Consider the following 15,265-nt stretch of genomic DNA (forward strand, 5'->3'; position numbering starts at 1 on the left):
AATAATTCCACTTTTATAGTGTTTCGGGTTAAATTAAAATAATTCAAAAGCGGCCATTTTGTCAGGCAGTTTCATTTCGATTTTCCCGAAATTCGAATTCAACCTTCGTTATGGTGGAATTGTGATATATTTAAACGGTTTTTAAAATCGGAAAATAAAATTGTGCACGCTAAAAATGCGATTTTTCGAACAATCAGGGGCCATGATCCAGGGAGTTACGTTCGTTCGGACATGCGCGATTATCAAAAGGAACCAAGATCTTAGTGTGTAATGGTGATATATTCACATGTTTTTTTTAAATCAGATAAAAATTGTGACCTCTACAGGGACCACAAGCTAAAAACCCGATTTTTCGTACAATCAGGGGCCATAATTCAGGAAGTTACGATCTGATATGCGCGAATATCAACAGGAACCAAGATCGTTGGGTTATAAACTTACATTTCAAGTTTCAAGAAAATCGGATAAAAATTGTGACCTCTATAGGCTCCACAAGCTAAAAACGCGATTTTTCGTACAATCAGGGGTCATAATCCACGAAGTTACGGTCCGATACATGCCAATATCGAAAGGAACTGAGATCTTAGGTAGATAAACCTATATATCAAGTTTCGTTGAAATCGGATAAAAATTGTGACCTGTAGAGTGTCCACAAACAAATTGTGGACGGACAAACAGGGGCGACGACATAATACGTCCACATGAAAATGTTGGCGTATAAAAAGTACTTTGCAAATAACGATTTATGGGGCGAAAGAATATTTGAATGCGCGATTCGTTTTTTAAATTTAGTGGTCTACTTTTTTTTAAATGAAGGGGGCGTATATAACTGTCTTGTGCATGATGACATAAGTTGACCTAGTTTCAATTTGATGGATGATTTCTTTTTAAAGAAACGAATGTATATTTGATAATAAAAAAAACATGTTTCAACATGATAGGTTGATTGTATATATTTTTAGTTAATGTATTGCGTAGAATGTCATGGTTTTAAAACAGAGAGTATAAATAGCATGATGCGTTTTACAATTTAGCACTGCTTTATTGCATGGATCTAGTAAATTCCTGTACGCACCTAGAATCTTTACCAGGTTAAACGTGTCCAATGCGTGATTGCTATACTTTCAGTGTAACCATAACCCAACCACGCCCTCAAAGGGAATAACTCAATTCAGTGGTACTAAGGGCCGATAGATGTTCCCAAAATTTGTCATGGTCACGATATTACTACTGTTGAGCCTAATTGCACATTTCGTGTATTCAAAGATTTCGATCAGAGCGGATAGGGAAGACAATGTAATCGTCAGATGTACCAAGAGCAGAGCGGTTAGGGAAGACAATGTAACAGTCAGATGTACCTAGCGATTATTCCGAGCATACCCATTTCGAAAATCTTTCTTAAATTAACAATTACATCTATGGACGGTCTATTTTTTAGTAATACTTAAAATCTTCTCACACCCCAAAAAACAAACATTGATCAGACAGGTTGGGAAAATTTTTCATCATTACGGGGTACCTCGGCCTTCTTGTGTCGGCGCCTGTATCAACACTTAAAGGAACTAAATCGCTAATATTTGGCACCTAGAAATTGACACAAATGGGTAGCAACGCATATAATAATGTAATATGAATGTATATAAACTGATTTACATTCAATCGTTTCCGTTTTTACTCTAATTTCAAATCAGTTATGTTCAGCGAAATACGCCAGGGGTCTCAATCGAATGGCAATTTCTAGCGTCTGGTTATTCAAGTCTACACGAATAGTATTTATTACCCATGCTCTTCAGATAAGAACATGAGGTCACCGTTTGACATGACTTGTGGAATGTCTGTAACCTCGTTCTTCGAGTTATTTGTTACAAATGGCGCTGAAACGCATTATGGTATATTATTCGTGTACCAATGGTAAAATGTTTATTTGGTCTTAAATATTGGATATCAGAGGCCCTTCTTTTTCCAGGTAAGATTACAACATCATGTTGATTTAAATTAACAAATAATTCGTGTTTTTAATGTGGAAGACTTTGGATGACATTGGTTAGAGACTTCGCTACTTTAAAGCTCATAGTAGAAGAATCTCATGTTGACGTTTTTGAGCCAAGTAATAATTTGCAACACAGTCAATTTTGTTTATAGAATTTCAGACGGGAATAACTGATATGGCGATCTTACCTCTATAGACCTTGTACGTAAAGTAGTACCTGTAATAGATATTCTTTTTCGTAAAAGTTTACTTAACATGTCACCATTTATACTCCCTCCTCCTGCAAGCAACCATGATGAATCACTATACTTGATATAATTATGAGAACATCTTCTGATTTGTATTCGTATGATATAAAACCAACAACAAAGCTGTTTCTTTATTCAAATCATGTAGCGTTTTTTCTACATATAGAAAACAACTAAAAGAGATTGGAATTGATCATAAAAGCCCGGTATTGTTCCTTTTTACTTAAATGGACTGTCAAAATGCAATATTTTTGTGGAATCTTGTGACATTTTCAATGCACAATGTCTATTATTTACACCATAAATTAGTTTTAAAAAGATTAAAAAATGGCTGATTTAGTCTAAGTTGTTACTATATTCAACATCTATTCGGTAGAACAGGCATACCTTACAGTAAACTTGATATGACTAAATCTTGATTATCAAAGTTGAACGCTTGCGCTTCAGATCACTGAGTCGATTGGTCTGGGTTTGATCATAAGTTTGCACGTGAAAAGTTGTAGGGTTATTGAGATAAAAATGTACCACGTGTAAGTCCCGAAATGACCCCCAACTGCTAAATACCCCAAAGTAAATTATTGAAAAATATATTAGTCTCGAAATAACCTAGTTTTTGTTAAGTGGACGTTAAAGCCTATTTCTGTCTACCTCTCTTTTAGAGTGTAGGCATGGTAGAACGGGTTTCCAAAGCTCATTTAGATAAAGAAGGTAACTTTGTATTAAAACTTACCCATCAAACCATAAAGAACCCATCTTCCTTCCATGGCAATAACTTCTATATTCTGTTCATAAAAGCTTCCTCCAACACAATCTAAAATAATATCTACACCTTTACCTGGAAAAACACAATCTATTATTATACCCGATCCTTTACCTTTTAAAAAACAGAATCTAAAATATAAAATAATACCGAATCCTTTACCTTATAAAAAACAGAATCTAAAATAATACTGATAAAAAAACAATCTAAAATAATACCCGATCTTTTACCTGATAAATAAAACAGAATCTAATATAATATACGATACTTTACCGGATAAAAAACAATCTAATATAATACACGATTCTTTACCTATTAAAAAACACAATCTAAAATAATACCCGATCCTTTACCTGGTCGAGAAAAAAACCCAACGAAGTGAAGCTCAACATAATAGGAACCTTACTTTTAACAAGGGTAAGACTGGTTCCGCATATGTTATAATTTCCATATCGATTTTGCATAAAAATAGTTTCCGTAAATTCTAAACTTAAAATAGCTTAGGTATAATCCTATTAATTGGGATCTAAAGACTAACGCTACTTGCCGGAAGTTGCTGCCAGAACGCCATCACTAAAATTTTCTGACTTGTAATTAAATCCTGCTACGGCTCCTAGACTTTTTGCTTTCTCCAGTTTTTGTTGAGAGCCAGCAGTAACTATAGGAATGCCGTCTGCCAGCTTAACAAGCTGTATTAAAGCTGTACCCACTCCACTTCCTCCACCATGAATTAAAACACGTTCTCCTTTTGTAACTTTTCCTATAACAATGAAATAAGGATTGATAGTGTTTCACAACGGCGTGAAGAACTTTATTTTCGTACTGTGGACTAGTGCAAAGATTTTTAGCAATAATGTTTGCTGCATTCAAAGTCTATCGTCTGTTTAGATTAACACACATTGCTTGTATCTGTGTTTTGTGGACAGCCCGTTTAGTGGCATTTCATTTTGTCATATCACAATTGGGCAAAGATTTTGTAAATTGTTGATTTGCGAAATGTTTTGGAAATGAAAAGTGGTTCTTATTTTACACCATGCGGTTTACTATGAAGGAAATTTTGACGTGCGTGGGCGTTTTTATTCGTAGAATTCCACCTGCCTGCGGTCTTTTACGTGCAAATCAACTTGTAGGCGGGACCTTAGTTTTTCGTACCATCCGAACGACCAGACGCTATTTCTTTCCAGGCCACCAGTCCTGTATCACTGACAAGGAGAAACCACTCTGAAAATTGACAGGACTTCCTGGTTAGTGAGTCAGTACCTTACTCATTTGGCCACCGCGGCTCCCCACAAAATAGAAGAAATATCAGGGGGTCTAGAAAAAGTAAGCCCCGTGAAAGATTTCCGTCCCGACGTGTAGCTAATTGGATCAATGATTTTGGACTTTGATTTCATAACCGAAGTCTGCTGGGTTGAAAATAATTTCAGAATTTGAACTGCTCAAACCATGGACCGTGGATAGATGGACAAGCAACGTCCACGAAGCCTTCAGAATTCTGTGCCGCGGCAAAAAAAATAGACCGGACAATCGTGACTAAAATAAAATTACCTCCCCTCGCGCAATTATCAGTATTAAGTTTAAAAGCAAAGAAACAGAAATCAATTCATAATATTGTTATTAATCTTGCTACTCTTGGTTTTTTTGCAACCCATACATAGATAGATTACTAACTGATGATTGGGGTGTAAATTTATCAACACATCGTCTTTGTTTACTTCGGACGCGCCCATGTGAATCAACAAAAAAAAACATGTCGAGTTTTCGTTAAAAACAAACCTACTAAAATATGGAAGGGTATCGCTGCCAATATTAAATGCTCTGCTAAAATGTCTGTTCCATTGATTATATGTAAAAAGTACAATGTCCATGCTCAAACAAAACATTTATTAGTTCATGCTTACCAATGGTGTGTAACAACTGGAATGCAGTTAACCAAACTTCAGGAATAGCTGCTGCTGTGGTAAAATTCATTGAATCTGGTATTTTCATCAAAAGATCTTCATGTGCTGTCACATATTCAGCATTTCCTCCACCTAAACGTAAATGATGGCATGTCAAACGCTGAGTGGTAAAATATAAATGTTTTATAAATCAAATCAATAATAAACTATGTTTTAAATATAACCTTAATGCAGACTGAAAACTATTTTGAACTGGACAACTCAGTGTGCAGTGTTTACGAGTTTTAAAACTTTATCCTACACGTTTCAATTATTTCAGTCATCAACAGGTAATAAGCAATGTTTGCTGGACATTACCTGGAAGCAACGCCATTACGGGGTCACCAACATTCCATCTAGTACAACCAGTACCAAGCTGTTGTACAATACCAACAGCTTCGAGTCCTAATATATCACTTGCTCCTGGTGGCGGTGGATATAAACCTTTTCTCTATATAATAAACACGGCATTAATATTCATGCCAAACATATTAGATATTTCTACACGTAATCATTATCTCATTATTTCTACCAAATTATCAATCTTTATTAATTTAGGAAAGATTAAAAGTGAAGAATAACTTTTAACGCAATATTTTGACTATTATTAAAAAGCAGAGTCTGTTTTCCAGGAATCTACCTACTTGTAAAGTATCAGCTCTGTTGATAGCACTAGAAACTACTTTGATAAGTACTTCTTTTTCAACTGGTGTAGGCACTGGTACTTCTCCAATATATAAACCATCGGGTCCACCAGCTTTGAACTGTGCAGCTTTCATCATCATCTGCAATATATTTACTAAACATAGTGATCTGAACCGTCAGTCTGTGAATAGCTTCCTGAAGAAATATTCAAATGCATCGACAAAAAGAACTCTGACCCTGTTGACAAGATTTCATTGAGACAGAAATAATAAACAGGGCAAAAAAGATGATCGGCGATAAAAGTCGGGATCGCGATTCAAATTTCAGATGGTTGTACCAATATAGCCATGTCGGCAAGAAGCACATTTTTCGGAAATATAAATCACCTTCAAAACAAGTTGTGCTGAAATTGGTTGCGAATTCCTAGTATTTTCCACTACTTTAGTACCGGCGTGACAGTGTGAGATGGTTCCTGGTGTAATTATTACCGTTTAGCGCATGCGCAGTTGTAGGAGTCAGCTCACACCACCATTGTGGATACGGTGTGTATTGACTACGAATATTAGTCTGGATGCGTTGTCAACATTTGAGAATAATCGGTCATTGACTAGATTATCCGGTCTTTTACACAATATTATAAACAAAGTTTAAGGGAGGTAACTAGTCCTAAAACAACATGTTGACACCCATGAAATTAATGGATCAATTTGAATGAAATTTTCAGCAAATTGCCTTTACGTTATCTGGTTTATAACTATTATAGTGAGAACTGCCAACTCGTTATCGAATCAACCATATGGTATCTTTAATGCTTTTAATCCGTTTTTAACCCATCAAAGAGTGCCGCAGTCGACTTTCCAAATTCTGTTGAGTCGGCGATATAGGAAGACCCCATTTCAGCCGCTGTCTGTCAGATTTCACACTAAAGTCACGTGAGCTGAACCCCCTAAGAGCCATAAAACAGATAAGCTGTATTGTGAAGTTGTAAAAATTTTAATAAGAGGTTCAAAATTAAAATACCAATGATACAGAGAAATCCCAATCATATAAAGGTCAATATTCAATCTGCAAAATAGTTAATAATTAAACCATAGATAATTAAAACATCACAAAGTTTAACGTAATCACTAAAAAAAAAACGCCCCCCCCCCCCCCAAAAAAAAAAACGCCAACAAATCACGAATGATAAAAGTATCAATTTTAAGCAAATCAACTTAGATCCGTTGATCGTGTAACTATTGCTCACTAAAATAACAGCTAATCACGATAACAAGTATGTTTATTAATGACAAAACTCAAACCAAATACGTAATACTTTTTCCTGAATTGATCAGTGATCAGGAACTAGGACTCCTTGATCAGGAACCATCTCACAACACCGTTAACGCTAACAACAGTTTCGGACATGCGCAAGTGCCCAGGAGCAAACACAAACCGGGAGTCAATTCAAACTGCCACACCGGCCCTGCTAATTACCGACAGGGGCGCGCTTTTGGTCAATAGTGCCCAAAGTATTACTAAAAGTGAGCTACCAGGACAGATCTTTATAGCTATGCATATTCTAAACACCATATCCAAAATTTAAATGATTTCATAACAAAATCACCGGCTGCCAGGCAGGATACGCTGACATTTTGCAAGAGATGGATAGAGAACAAGCTAAAAAAAAAAACGGGATTTTTTGTATAATCAGGGGCAAAAATCCAGAAAGTTATGGTCTGAAATGCGCAAATATCAAAAGGGACTGAGATCTTTGGGATATAAAGATATGTTTTAAGTTTCATCAGAATCTTATAAAAATTGTGACCTCTGGAGGGTCCACAACCTTCGTATTGCATACTTTTACAAAATTTGCATACAACGAGCGGCCATTTTGTCGGACAGTTTCATTTCGATTTTCCTGAAATTTGAATTCAAACTTCATTATGGTGGAATGGTGAAATATTTATGCGATTTTTCGAACAATCAGGAGCCATAATCCAGGAAGTTACGTACGGATATACGCGATTATCAAATGGTGAAATATTCACATGTTTTTTTTTAAATCGGATAAAAATTGTGACCTCTACATGGACGGCAAGCTAAAAACGTGATTTTTTGTACATTCAAGGGCCATAATTCAGGAAGTTACGATCCAATACGCGCGAATATCGAAAGGAACCAAGATCTTTCGGTTATAAACATGTATTTCAACTCTCATCAAAATCGGATAAAAATTCTGGCCTCTAGAGGGTCCACAAGCTTGATATACCAGATGCTATACACTATTTGCGTACGAGGGGCGGCCATTTTGTCCGGCAGTTTTGGCCCGATTTTCACAAAATTCGAACTCAATAAACATTACGGTGTAACAGTGATATATTCGAACTTTTTTTTTTTCAATCGGATAATAATTGTGACCTCTAGAGAGACCACAAGCTAAAAACATGATACAATCAGGGGCCATAATTCAGGATGTTACTATCCGATATGCCCGAATATCGAAAGGAACCAAGATCTTTTGGTAATAAACATGTATTTCAAGTTTCATCAAAATCAGATCAAAATTGTGACCTCTAGAGGGTCCACAACTTTGATATACCAGGTGTTTACACTAACTGTGTATGGGGGGGCGGCCATTTTGTCTGTCAGTTTTGGTACGATATTGATATACCATAGTTTTTACACTGAGTACGAGGGGCGGTCATTTTGTCTGTCAGTTTTGGTCCGATATTTACGAAATTCGAACTCAACCATCCTTAGGGTGTAACGGTGATATATTCAAACGATTTTTTTTAAATCGGATAAAAATTATGACCGCTATAGGGTCCACAAGCTAAAAACGCGATTTTTCGTACAATCAGGGGTCATAATTCAGGAAGTTACGGTCCGATATGCGCAAATATCGAAAGGAACCGAGATCTTTGGGTTATAAACATACATTTCAAGTTTCATCGGACTGGGGAGTAGCATAGGCCAGGTGGCGTTAGTCTACCACTTTCGGTTTCGGAGTTATGACCCCCGAGCGAAGCCGGTGTGTTCGGGGTTGGCGGCTACACTAGGTCTGGCCCGAGTCTGAAATTTGGGGTATAGGGGTAGCTCGGACCGGGGAATAACATAGGCCAGGTGGCGTTAGTCTACCACTTCCGGTTTCGGAGTTATGACCCCCGAGCGAAGTCTGTCTGTTCGGGGTTGGCGGCTACACTAGGTCTGCCCCGAGTCTGAAATTTGGGGTATAGGGGTAGCTCGGACCGGGGAGTAACATAGGCCAGGTGGCGTTAGTCTACCACTTCCGGTTTCGGAGTTATGACCCCCGAGCGAAGCCGGGTATCCTGCTTGTATACCATATTTTTACGCTATTTGAGAACGAGGGCGGCCATTATGTCTGTTAGTTTTGGGCCAATTTTCACGAAATTCGAATTCAACCATCATTAGGGTGTAACGGTGATATATTAAAACGTTTTTTTTTAAATTGGATAAAAATTATGACCTCTATAGGGTCCACAAGCTAAAAACGCGATTTTTCGTACAACCAGGGTCCATAATTCAGGACGTTACGGTCCGATATGTGCGAATATCGAGATCTTTGGGTTATAAACTTACATTTCAAGTTTCAATAAAATCGGATAAAAATTGTGACCTTTATAGGGTCCACGAGCTAAAAACGTGAGTTTTCGTACAATCAGGGGCCATAATCCATCTAGTTACGGTCCGATACATGCCAATATCGAAAGGAACCGAGATTTTAGGGAGAAAAACCTATATTTCAAGTTTCGTTGAAATCGGATAAAAATTGTGACCTGTACAGTGTCCACAAACAATTGTGGGCGGACGGACAGACGGACAGGGGCAACAGCAATATACGTCCACATGAAAATGTGGGCGTATAAAAATAATTATGTCAAATTATCCCATTGCTCAAAATTAATTCAAGATGGTTGCATACATTTGATAGTGTAAGCACTTACAGTAACAGCAATGAGGCAATTATTGTTGAAAACGAATGTGACTTTGACCTTGCATCTCTTGTTAATGAACCCTGGTCAGAAGACCACGTTTCCGATCCGGGAGAGGACACTATACAAGTCCTTTTAACTCTTTACGGCTCTTGAAATGTTATACACTATGGTGGCTGATTGGTATCATGTCGTGATGTTGCGGTGTCGCCTTTTATAAGGCGGCAACCCTACATCACGACATTTGAACCCGACAACCCGACATCTTGACATCACGACATTTTCACCCGACAATACGACATTTTCACCCGACACCACGACATTAAAAATGTAATGTCGCGTAAAAATGTCGTATTGAGGGAAACTTTTCCCGGTTAGCGGTGCTACGGCCTACTCTTACATTGAATTCCAAACGTGCTAGCTAATAAGTACACGGAACCTCGATTTTTTGTCCCATCCGAAAGACTATACCGGCAAAGTTTTCCTCATAGTAACTGTATACCGTATGTCCGTCTTCACTAGCCCAGTCCGAGCACAACGAAATGAAATGAAATTGAGTTTAACGTCCTAATGAAGACGGGCTTACGCCATACATTGCGTTATGAGGGACATTCGCCGAAACAGCGGCGCTACGGCCTACTCTTATATCGAATTCTAGCTGTAAAGGGATCTTTTACGTGCACGCCAATGTATACACGGGGCCTCGGTTTTTCGTCCTATCGGAACGACTAGAGAGCTGTCCTTGTCAGGCCCTCCTTCCTGCACCTCTGGCAAGGGGAAACCACGCCGGAAAATCTCAATGAACCTTCTCGGCCAACACCGGGAGCGAACCCGCGACTTCCAGGCTAACGAGCCAGGGTCTTACTCACTTAGCCACTGTGGCTCCTGGAGCAGAACAGCTGGACGTTAAAACCCATTTCATTTCATTTTCCTATTTTTCTGCACATACGCTATGAAGAGTGATATGCCCGAAATTTCCAATGGACCGTGGCATTTCTTCATCGAATTTCAACTGAGAAGGATTCTTTTATGTGCACGCCAATGTGTACACAGTAGCTTGTTTTTTTTATGTCCCATCTACAATACTAGACACTGTTTTTGCCAGGCCCCTTGTTCTGCACTACCGACATGGAGAAACCGCTCTGCAAAATCCCGGGGAACTTTCTTGACCAACACCAGGATCAAAGTACATAATCATAGTATTGAGAGGAAAATGGCCGATAACACGAGATCACGACATTTTAACCCGACAATACGACATTTTACGGACCGCTGCGCTACGCCCTACTCTTATACGGAATTCCAACTGTCAAAGGTTCCTTACGTGCACGATAATGTGTACACGGTTCATTCCGACCGACTGGACAACTGTCCCTGCCATGTCCCCCGCCCAGCACCAGTGACATAGGGAAACCGCGCGTGAAAATCCCGACGAACATTCCCGGCCAACGAGTCGGCCGGCGTCTTGCTCACTGATCCACTGCGACAAAGAGAATGGCAGGCGTTCATAAGACGAATGACAAAGCAATATTAGCGGTAGAGGAAAGATAGGGTTGAGTGAAAGTCAGGTCTTTGCCATTGGTCTGATGAGCTTCATAATTCTTTTCCATATCCAGTGAACGTTTTGTCCTTCATCGTGTGAACCTCTTGTCTATTTGTTATTCGTCTAATCACCCTCTGCCATTCTCTTTGACATATGTTCAGGTAACCTCACAGAGGCTGATTCAAGGGGGGGGGGGGCGCCCCCCCCCCCCTAATTTTTGACAGTGCCTTTTTTTACTGCTGAAAGTGCCTTTTCTCAGACCCAAATATGTCCGTTCCCAACCCGTTGCAGGGATCCCAAATGACTCAAACCATCGATTCAAACACATCAGTCTGGTCTAATTAATGCTTCCACTTTGAAACGAATTCTTGTTGTTTAGCTGACGGTGCCCTAATCCTATAGAGTGACTATAGACAGACATCTTGTGGAATCGGCGGCGTATACACTCATGTCCATCACCGACGCGCGTGAGTGCAACTTGATGTAGCATTGTTTCACGTGTGGACAGTACAAAGTACAAGTTACAAGGCTTAAATAGTGAAGTGGCTAGGGAATAGATTCGTCTTTTTCCCCATCATAATGCCTCGCTCGCCCTTGACAATTTTCGAGCCGCATGTTCAACTGGCTTTTTTGCTCGATTTTAAGGCTCTTTTTCAACGATTTCCGAACGTTTACTTAGACGAAAATATCAGCTAAACAGCTCTTGGAATGACTACAGATGCAAGGAAATGACGGATAATTTTCTTGGGGCCCCCCCCCCCCCACAAAAAAATCCCCTCTCAGCAGCGTGCCCCGTCTCCGCGGTCAGTGCCCTCATTTTGCGGCGCCCCCCCCCCCTTTTCGAAATTCCTAGATCCGCCCGGCCTGAGTCCTCTGTTATTTTATTGTCAATCATCCACTGAATCTGGTATTCTTATAATTAACATTCGTGATCGGGTCTGTCATGTTATTCGATTTGCTATTCTTCAGACTGGCCTTATGATCTAAAGCGAATACGTTAGGCCATTCTACCCCTACCCGCACCCTAGGCACAGGGGAGAATGTACTTGAAGAAATGGAATACGCATAACATTAATTGAAGCCGGGTAATTAAAAAATACAAGTCTTGGCGATTGTTGTAATACCATGGGGCAATGACTGAGTGTCATATTATAAGTATAAATTCATGCCTAAGTAGTCACAGGATAAGTTTAAAGGGCCCCCGATAGTAAACATTAGTGTATAAGTAAAGTTTTTTTATTTGTATCCAAAGGACCGTTGTTCTGGATATTGAAACAGTTTTTTTCACCTTTTCAGGTGATGTCAAGATAGTGTTAAGTATGCCCAGCGTAACAATTACGCTTTACGCAAAACAAGCCCCTGGGCCCGCGTATTGTCTTAAATATACACCACCGTGTGTAAAATAAATTTTATAACGACACCAAACAGTAATAAGTAGGTTAATACTCATTAAACAGAGAGTGACGAGAGAGAGGGAGATTTAACGTTAACTGAACGCAAACCAGGTCATTTCAACAATTTGCTTTTCTTGCGCGTAGGTTTTTTTTTTAACAGTGGCAGTGCCGTGAGAGGGAACAACAGGACCTGGAGAAAACCCACGAGCTGAGACAGGCTACCCTGACATACTCACGTACGTACAAGTGTGGGATCGAAACCACGCCACTTAACTCAATGACACGATCGTTCAAGCGTTAAAACTCTGTAAATAAATTTAGTTACAACTTTCCACTTAATAATACCACCATTAACACAAAAATCGACCGTTGTCAGCAGGTGGTTATAAATATAATATGTCAACACGTTTTACGAATGACTTACCATGACACCATTTGTTGTTGTATTAGATACAATAACTGTAACGCAGCATATAATGACAACGTCAGAGCACAAGCATGTCCTACGAATATTGGCAAAACGAACAGCTGCGTATATCGGGCTAAACATTGACTTATCGTTTGTAACTATGTTACCTATCTATTTCGGCGTTATCTGTTAGGGGAAAAAACAAACGATAACAATAATGATGAAGGGCGACAACCTCGCAAATACTGGGTGCAGACCACCAAGATTTTACTATTGCTTTTAGTACTAATTATCATCTCTTTCTCAATGGGGCGTTGGGTGGCTGAATGGTTAGCGTGTGCGCGCTGTATCATAAAGTCTGTCATTGAGTCAACTGGCGTGGTTTCGATTCCCCGATTGTACGTGACAAGGAGTAGGGTCGCCTGTCCAACCTCGTGGATTTTCTCCGGGTCCTTCGGTTTCCTCCCACTGCTAAAGACCCCTACGCGCAAGCGAATTATTGAAATAAAATTAAACCATACGTTAGTCCCGAAAATGACCTAGTTTGTGTCGAGTGGACGTTAAACCCCATTTCTCTCTCTCTCTCTCTCTCTCTCAAATGTTTGTTGGGTGGAAAGTTTTCTACCACAGTAAGCAACATCTGACATGAAAAGGTTTTGTCTACAAAAAATACCAAAGTAACTTTCTCGGCCAACAGCGGGATTGAAAGCGAGATCACCGCACCTCTATGGCGGCATATTAGATTCAAAATTCTAAATTTGTTATCGTCTAATTTCTAGCTTCTATTCATGTAATTTATAAATTAAGACGATGTATAATTCAATTTCTTTATTTGTCCAGCGTAAATTTTAATTCTATTTCATCTTATTTCTATTATTAAGACGACGAATATCTTCTTCATTGACGCTGTACATGTTTAGAATGGCGCACACTATGCGACAACTTAAGCGACGTGTTTGGCGACAAATATCGCCGCGTTATAAGTGGAGTGGGCACACTAACGGCGACTTTGGCGGTCACCGAAAAAAAACCCCTGTCACGTGCTTCATGTGATAATCAGGCGGCGGCTTAGCCGTATTAGTACAACGCCGGTAGAGCGCAGTGCGTTAATAGTATTCTAAGTAATTGGACGACTTTTGTATGCATAGACCAGCGGCTGCCAGGCAGGATACGCCCAAATTTTGCAAGAGATGGATAGAGAACAAGCTAAAAACAAACGGGATTTTTTGTATAATCAGGGACAATAATCCAGAAAGTTATGGTCTGAAATGCGCAAATATCAAAAGGGACTGATATCTTTGGGATATAAAGATATGATTTAAGTTTCATCAGAATAGGACAAAAATTGTGACCTCTAGAGAGTCGACAACCTTCGTATTGCATACTTTTACACAATTTGCATACAAAGAGCGGCCATTTTGTTGGGCAGTTTCATTTCGATTTTCCCGAAATTCGAATTCAACCTTCATTATGGTGGAATGGTGAAATATTTAAACGGTTTTTAAAATCGGAAAAAAAATTATGACCTCTAGAGAATCCGCAAGCTAAAAATGCGATTTTTCGAACAAGCAGGGGCCATAATCCAGGATGTTAAGTTCGGGTATCCGCGATAATCAAAAGGATCCATGATCTTAGTGTGTAATGGTAATATATACACACATTTTTTTTTAAATCAGATAAAAATTATGACCCCTACAAGGACCAAAAGCTAAAAACGCGATTTTTCGTACAATCAAGGGCCATAATTCAGGAAGTTACTATACGATATGCAGAATATCGTAAGGAACCAAGATCTTTGGGTTATTAACTTACATTTCAAGTTTCATCAAAATCAAAAGAAAATTGTGACCTCTAGAGGGTCCACAACATTGATATACCATAGTTTTTACGCTATTTGAGAAAGAAGGGCGGCCATTTTGTCTGTCAGTTTTGGGTCGATTTTCACGAAATTCGAACTCAGCTGTCCTTAGGGTATAACGGTGATATACTAAAACGATTTTTTAAATCGGATACAAATTATGACCTCACTAGGGCCCACAAGCTAAAAACGCGATTTTTCGTACAATCAGGGGCCATAATTCAGGAAGTTACGGTCCGATATGCACGAATATCGAAAGGAACCGAGATCTTTGGGTTATAAACTTACATTTCAAGTTTCAACAAAATCGGATAAAAATTGTGACCTCTATAGGGTCCACAACATTGATATACCATATTTTTACGCTATTTGAGAACGAGCTGCGGCCATTTTGTCTGTCAGTGTTGGGCCGATTTTCACGAAATTCGAACCCAGTCGCCCTTAGGGTGTAACGGTGATAAAATAAAACGTGTAACGGTTATATAATCGAACGTTTTTTAAATCGGATAAAAATTATGACCTCTATAGGGTCCACAAGCTAAA

At 39.1% G+C, this 15,265-nt stretch overlaps 1 protein-coding gene across 3 annotated transcripts in view; it reads right to left on the minus strand.

The window, feature by feature from the left end:
• The window catches only part of LOC126811212 (quinone oxidoreductase PIG3), a 166,439-nt gene extending 153,370 nt beyond the window's left edge, over positions 1 to 13,069 (minus strand). The window contains exons 1-7 of one of the 3 annotated variants that reach the window (XM_050536786.2): positions 12,880 to 13,069; positions 5,583 to 5,723; positions 5,257 to 5,389; positions 4,900 to 5,031; positions 3,546 to 3,758; positions 2,969 to 3,073; positions 2,179 to 2,270 (exon numbers count right to left, since the gene is read on the minus strand). In XM_050536786.2, coding sequence (XP_050392743.1) covers positions 2,179 to 2,270; positions 2,969 to 3,073; positions 3,546 to 3,758; positions 4,900 to 5,031; positions 5,257 to 5,389; positions 5,583 to 5,723; positions 12,880 to 13,005 — 942 coding nt within the window. In that variant the 5' untranslated portion in view covers positions 13,006 to 13,069. The other 2 variants (XM_050536785.2, XM_050536787.2) reach the window with 2 other exon arrangements.
• Positions 13,070 to 15,265: the final 2,196 nt, after the last annotated feature.

Source organism: Patella vulgata, chromosome 2 (assembly GCF_932274485.2).
Source record: "Patella vulgata chromosome 2, xgPatVulg1.2, whole genome shotgun sequence".
NCBI classification, from domain to species: domain Eukaryota; kingdom Metazoa; phylum Mollusca; class Gastropoda; family Patellidae; genus Patella; species Patella vulgata.